Source organism: Panicum virgatum, chromosome 9K, assembly GCF_016808335.1.
Source record: "Panicum virgatum strain AP13 chromosome 9K, P.virgatum_v5, whole genome shotgun sequence".
NCBI lineage: Eukaryota > Viridiplantae > Streptophyta > Magnoliopsida > Poales > Poaceae > Panicum > Panicum virgatum.
In genome coordinates this window covers 14,350,550-14,356,549 of record NC_053144.1, presented here as the reverse complement: position 1 = coordinate 14,356,549, position 6,000 = coordinate 14,350,550, and the positions used below count along the sequence as shown (strand labels likewise).

At 48.2% G+C, this 6,000-nt stretch overlaps 1 protein-coding gene across 1 annotated transcript; it reads right to left on the bottom strand.

Moving 5' to 3' along the window:
• Nucleotides 1-664: 664 nt before the first annotated feature.
• Nucleotides 665-5,802, bottom strand: LOC120650265 (BTB/POZ domain-containing protein At1g30440-like). The gene is made up of 4 exons (XM_039927307.1): nucleotides 5,204-5,802; nucleotides 3,385-3,454; nucleotides 1,790-2,974; nucleotides 665-1,603 (listed from the first exon to the last, which is right to left on the bottom strand). Exons 1-4 carry the CDS (start codon nucleotides 5,260-5,262, stop codon nucleotides 1,034-1,036), a joined length of 1,884 nt encoding a protein of 627 aa, XP_039783241.1. The 5' UTR covers nucleotides 5,263-5,802; the 3' UTR covers nucleotides 665-1,033.
• Nucleotides 5,803-6,000: the final 198 nt, after the last annotated feature.

Genomic DNA, 6,000 nt, shown 5'->3' with positions numbered 1-6,000 from the left:
ACGTTACTGCAACCAAAATCCTTATTATAAAACAAAAACAAAATATGTATGGACTGACAACGACCTGAACGACTGACGACGACTCGACGACCTGAACTTGTGCCACTCACCTTGCCACCCAGGAGCCACGTGAAAACCAATGCCTAGCGCCGTTTCGCATGCCCACCGAGTTTCAAACACACAAGGCGTCGCAATTCTGCCTGAAATAATGTTCCAAGATTATGCATTTGTCTTTTGGGTGGGGTTCATGAACTGCTTGAGATGCACAAATATTAGAGACTGGCTTCCAGCCGCGCTTCAGCTATTTGATTCACTTCGCAAGGAAAAAGAAGAAACTAGTAGCATTTGATTCACTGCCAGCTCCAATAGAACCCCCCGTTTTTTGGTATTCAATACAGCCCATTTGGTCTGTCCAGAATGATTGCTTGAAGCAACGAAATGCTTAGCAGTTAGCAGGTCAAAGATTCTTTCTCAGCAGATTGATGTCTCTCAGTTAAACCGAAGACTTCTAGATTCCATGCCCATTTGCACATGAACTCAGATCAGAGAGACAGACACCGGCTTCGCAAGTCAAAGCAAGCAGCCGGATTGCAGTGTCGTTAGCTCCCTCTTTCTCCAGTTCACACCTCGTACTAGCCAATCAGTCATGATAAGAACAGTGGACTTCTGTGTCTGAACATTATGCAGAATAATCGAACTGTCCAGCCATTTGAAGCTGGCAGATCAAAATACAGGCAAAGGCAAACAATTCAAAGTGGCCAATGCTCTGCGCATAAACATATAGCAGTAACAACTGAAATGCACAGATCACGTTTGCCAAGTAAGCAGACGAAGTCCTTACAGTTACAGCTACTGATCACAGCTGCTACTTCAGTCAAAACACGGGAGCACTTCGGATTCTCACCCACGGACTTAACCACTGCACTTCAGACGTTTAGCCTAGCAGCTAAAGGCAACAAAAGATGCAAAAGAGATTAACAGAAGGCTAAATTACAAGGTCAGGCTGTGAAGCCGGGGCCTCCAGGACTTCACTTCAGGCATCCGCAGCCAGCTGCTTCTTATGCTTCGTCACCTTGGCCTGCAGCTTGTCGAGCTTGGCGCTCATGCTCCGCTGCCGCTCGCTGACAGAGCCCTCCTGCGCGCTGCACATCTGCGACCTCACCTTCAGGCCGAGCCGCCGGGGCACGACTCGGGAGGCCCACCCGCCGCCACCACCCTTGCTGCTGCGCCCACCCAGCTTCTCGATCTCCTGCCGCATGCTCGAACACTCCTTCTCCAGCTCAGCCAGTCGCATCCGCATGTTGTCCATACCCACCTTCAAAACCTGGTTCTCCCGGACTGCCGTGGCCCAGCCCCCGGCCTCGCCGGATGTTGCAACGCCGCTCCTCAGGGGCCTGGACCCCTCAAGGTTGTCGGAGACCAGCAGGCACCCTGCGATCGAGGTTCGTAGCTGGAGCTGCTCGAAGAAGAGGACTTGCACCACCACTCGCAGCGGCAGCCTCTCGTTCTGGGCCGCGTGGGTACATGCTTCCAGGGAGAGCTTCTGGCAGTCCAACAACCGGCAAAGCTGCTCCCTTTCAGCTTCTGATAGCCAGGAGTGTGCCTGTGTAAAGGAAAAATATAACATTTAACACTTCCAAGCATGCAAAGATATACTGTTCTACTAGACAAGTCATGCAGACATTTCAGTAGTATTCTGTCTGATCCGATGTTCATTTCATGACGAGGCAAATGAAGAATACAGCAGTCCAACTACAGTTTGTGAAATACAATAGCCTATAGAACGTACCTTCAAGTATATATCAATGGCACGATAAAGCCCATCATCCAATGGCCGAGCATACTCAGGGACAGCAGACGCCAAAGCCTGGAATTTAGGAAGCTTCAAATTGATATCTGGTGCAATTTCTGCAAGATAGCCGTCAATTAGCTTGGCAACACTTGTGATTGGTGTCAAGGATGGGGATGCCATCACATCATCCAAGCATGGGGACTCGCCACCATTAGCCTGGTCCATTGCCAAGAAATGATCAAGAATCCTGTGAACACACTCAACATTGTACAGAGTTTCCATTGTGTAGGAGAAATTTGGCAGCAGTAGATCCTCCAGAGTGGCCTGGTCCAGTTGCATGCCAATTCGTTTCTCTAAGTTGGAGATGCACGTGGGGCTGGCTTTCAGAATCATGGCTGTGCGAAGGAGCCCAAGAAGAACATTGGTTGATGCTATACCCTTTTGAACGGGCAATAGCCTATCAATTTCCTCAAGCAAGTTTTTCTGTTCAACCTCAGATAGAGCAGCAGTAAGAGGCACCGCGCCCATGCTATGACGCCTATTGATTCCTGGGAGATACTTCTTGGCGTAGTACGTCAAAGAACCAGCAATTATCTCAGGTCGGATGCCTCGGGACTCCATGGTGGAAATTAATCTCTTGTACATGGGGAAGCTCAATGATGAAGCATCAGCATACCACCAGTCTGCATTGAAGTTTCTGGGCCTTGCACCTGTACTGATCCCATTCCATAATACACTGCCACCAGGGCTTTGCATGATGCCATGTTCCCTTATCGGCCATCCAAAGAGGTTTGGATCAGTAGTAGCTTTGGATGCTAACGACTCGATGCATCTCTTCACAATCTGAAGGTCTTCAGCATGAGGGAGTAGGTCATCGCATGTATCCAATGCTGTCAAGGAATCTTTCCAGTTGCGAAGAACCACTTGGTTGAGGAACATTTCTGACTGTGCAATCAAGTTGTCCTCAGCTACTTCAGTCATTTTTAGATGCTCAGATGCACATCGTAGGTACACAACATTTGCAGGAGAAAGCTCTATTTTCACACCATAGCAGAACCTTGCGACTAGCTCAAATGACTTGGCACCCCCAGGAATGTCATTTAGTTTTATGACACACTCTTCTTGGTCTGCATTCTCTTCTATCAATCGTGCGAGAAAGGCACTTTTTGAAAGCAAAGGGAACTGCAATTAGATAGATATCATTAGGAAGAATACAATCAACATGTAGAGAAGTCCAGTCAAGGCATATGAACTAAGCAAGTTCAGGGGGAAAAGAAGAGTATAGGAGTATAGGACAGATAGAATAAAGCTTATAACCATTTTCGCATTCTTTCTTAAATGCCACTAGAAGCTAATTTACCCAGAAAACACAGCAGTCAAACATAGTATGATGAGAGTTTCATTCAAATCAAGGAACCATTTATTGTTCAAACAGGATTCAACAAGTTAGCAAGTTTTAGTATTCCTCCGTGTACAGTTTTTCATAGGTATCAACTGAAACAAATAAAGTTCTAAGTAATTTCAATTCTAGGATTCAGTAATAGGATGGTCATACTTAATGGGTTATAGAGATCCATGGAAAAGCACAATACCTTGTGAAGGTGAAAGGACATATCCCCAACCTCAACAGTAACATCGCTAGGAAGTCCTGTTGTGCAGAACCTAGAGGTTCACAAGCAGAAGAACAATCAGACTTCAGAAAAAATTTAAAGCATATAATTCTAGTTCGAGTGAAAAGAGCTGAACGATATCTTTGACGAGGCTTTTGAGGTCACAAAAAACAATGATGTGCACACCACCAAATGGATAATGTCAAATTCAAATCATACACGCATCTTTCCTACAAAGAACTCTAGGGGATAATGTCATACCTATTGCAGAGTCAAGCGTAAACAGATAGAGGTATATTTGGAACATCTTTCTGAACCAAAAAAATAATATACTAGCCAACAAATTAAGATACAAGGCATAAATTCTGTAAATGTATATTATCCACAAATACAAAATCGCTGTGATCCTTCTAAGTGCAGGTACATCGATATAGTTGCAAGCAATCAGACAGGAGATTGATGGATTTGAGATTTAGACCTGCTCCACGAAACAAAGTCCAAATATGCTCCTAGTTAAATAATCCCATGATGGTTACATCTGTCTCCATTATTAGGTACAATAACATCTCACTGCCAACTAATGTGATGTGGATCCATTAGGCCCACCCCATAAACTATTGAAAGAAGCAGTCAACTCTAATTACTAGAATTTCTGTCGATATAACATGTGACTAACTGCACCCACCATGCTTAAATGCATTTAGTATGCGCAATAAGGCAGGGCGTGTAGCCACCAAAATGTATGAACCCATTTTATTGTGCTTGTAAAGAATAACATCACCGCTACCCATGACAAAACACATAGTCCATGAAAACAGCTCTGCGAGCCCAACATTTTGCAGTTGGAAATATCAGCAAGTGACCTATAAGCGAACCACACAAATCAAATCAGAGCGCAGCCAAACTTTGGATCCTGCTGACACTTTGAGGGCCCGGTTGGGCAGGGAGGGTGATCTACTTCCTACTTCCTACAGTAGGAAGTAGGAATGTTTGGGTTGCAGTTCAAATTTTGAACTGAACCTCAGGAATTCGGATCCAAGTGCCCCCGTATCCAAAAAGGACCACTGGCAGAGCTCTTGTACTCTACTACGACAAATTTAAACAACCAATTTGAACAAAAGGATAGTCCTTTACCCTTTACTCGAAAAAAAAAGGATACTCCTTTGATCACAGATTTTTTTTTGGAGAGAAACAGGAGGTGCACGCACCTACTGTGTCCTTACTCCCAGATTTCTTCTGCTTCCATGCATGCTTGGGCGAGCAAGAGAAAGGAAACAAGACAAGCAAAGCCCAGTAATTTTTTACTGTAAAAATCAAATGCGGAGAACTAGAGGCATCTCGGGATGCACAGACACAGTCACACTCACACAGAAGAACACAACAGAAGGCAACAGCCTCACAAGGCCTGAGACCGCCCTCGCAATCTGAAGGTAGCATCAGCCATCAGGTAGTTTCGGAACGCACGGCAAATGAATCCATCCATCGGGAGGAGCCGCGCGGCCGCGCCGCAAGCGCGACGGCCGTGCGGTACGGCGGGCCAAACCGGTTTGACTCGTGGCATTTTCGGACGGCACCGTACGAAATTCGCACCAATTTGAGCAGGAACCCACCCGGAACCCCCCGAATTCGGAGGCATCGGCCGGTAGCAGAAGAAGAAGGGAGGAAACGAGGCTAAGGAGCCAACTCAATTATCCGCCCCGTCCGCGGCCAGCAATTGCCCGCCGCGCACAAGCACAAGGAAACTTGGGGAGGATTGGATGGTAAGGAAAAGCGCTGAAGGGGGAGAATCTCAGGAGCTTACCATGCCTGGCCTTGCCTCTTGAAGGCGTCGGGCTTGGCGCCGAGCTTCATGGACGCCATCCCACCTCCTCCCGGAGCGCCGAGCTGCGTGCCCAGGAGCGAAGCGGAGCGCCACAGACAGGGAAGCTGACGCGCAACCACCGCCAACCCCGGAAGAGCTCAGGCAGTCAGGCCATGGCCGCGCTCTCCGTCCCCGTCTCCCCTCCCAGCCGGCCCAGCCCTCTCTCCGAAACCAAAAGAGCTGCGCGTTGCAGCCCTGCTTTTGGGCAGGGCCAGCAACCTAATCCAACCACCCCGGGAAACCACCAATGCGGGCAGTTAATGCCGGGGTGGTCACACGCGCCGAGCCGAGCAGCGGGGGGTGGAGGTTGGAGGAGGAGGCGCGCCCTGCAGGCTGCAGGCAGGCGGTGGGGGTAGGGATGGGGAGAGTGGAGTAGCAGTGGGCTAGCAGGCGGATCCTTGAAGGAGGCGAGGCTGGGCAGTTTCTATTCTGTCTTCACCCTCGCTCGTCCCCTCTGCTCTTCATGTGGGTCCAGCTCCAGCCAGCCGCGGTGAAGGAAAAGCAAGCGCAGTCCGTCCCAAAAGCTGAGATGCTGAGAGCTATCGATGGTCAGCAGTCTCGGCTCCTTCCTCCTGCCATAAAGCGGCAAAGGGGGACAAGCCATAAAGCGGCAAAGGGAGACAAACGGTGCAAAAGGACGGCGATGATTAGCAATTAGCCATCGAACATGAGTAGTTTGCTGGTTGTTTCAACAGCTAATTAATAACATTTTTTTCACACCAAATCAGCATCAGCAG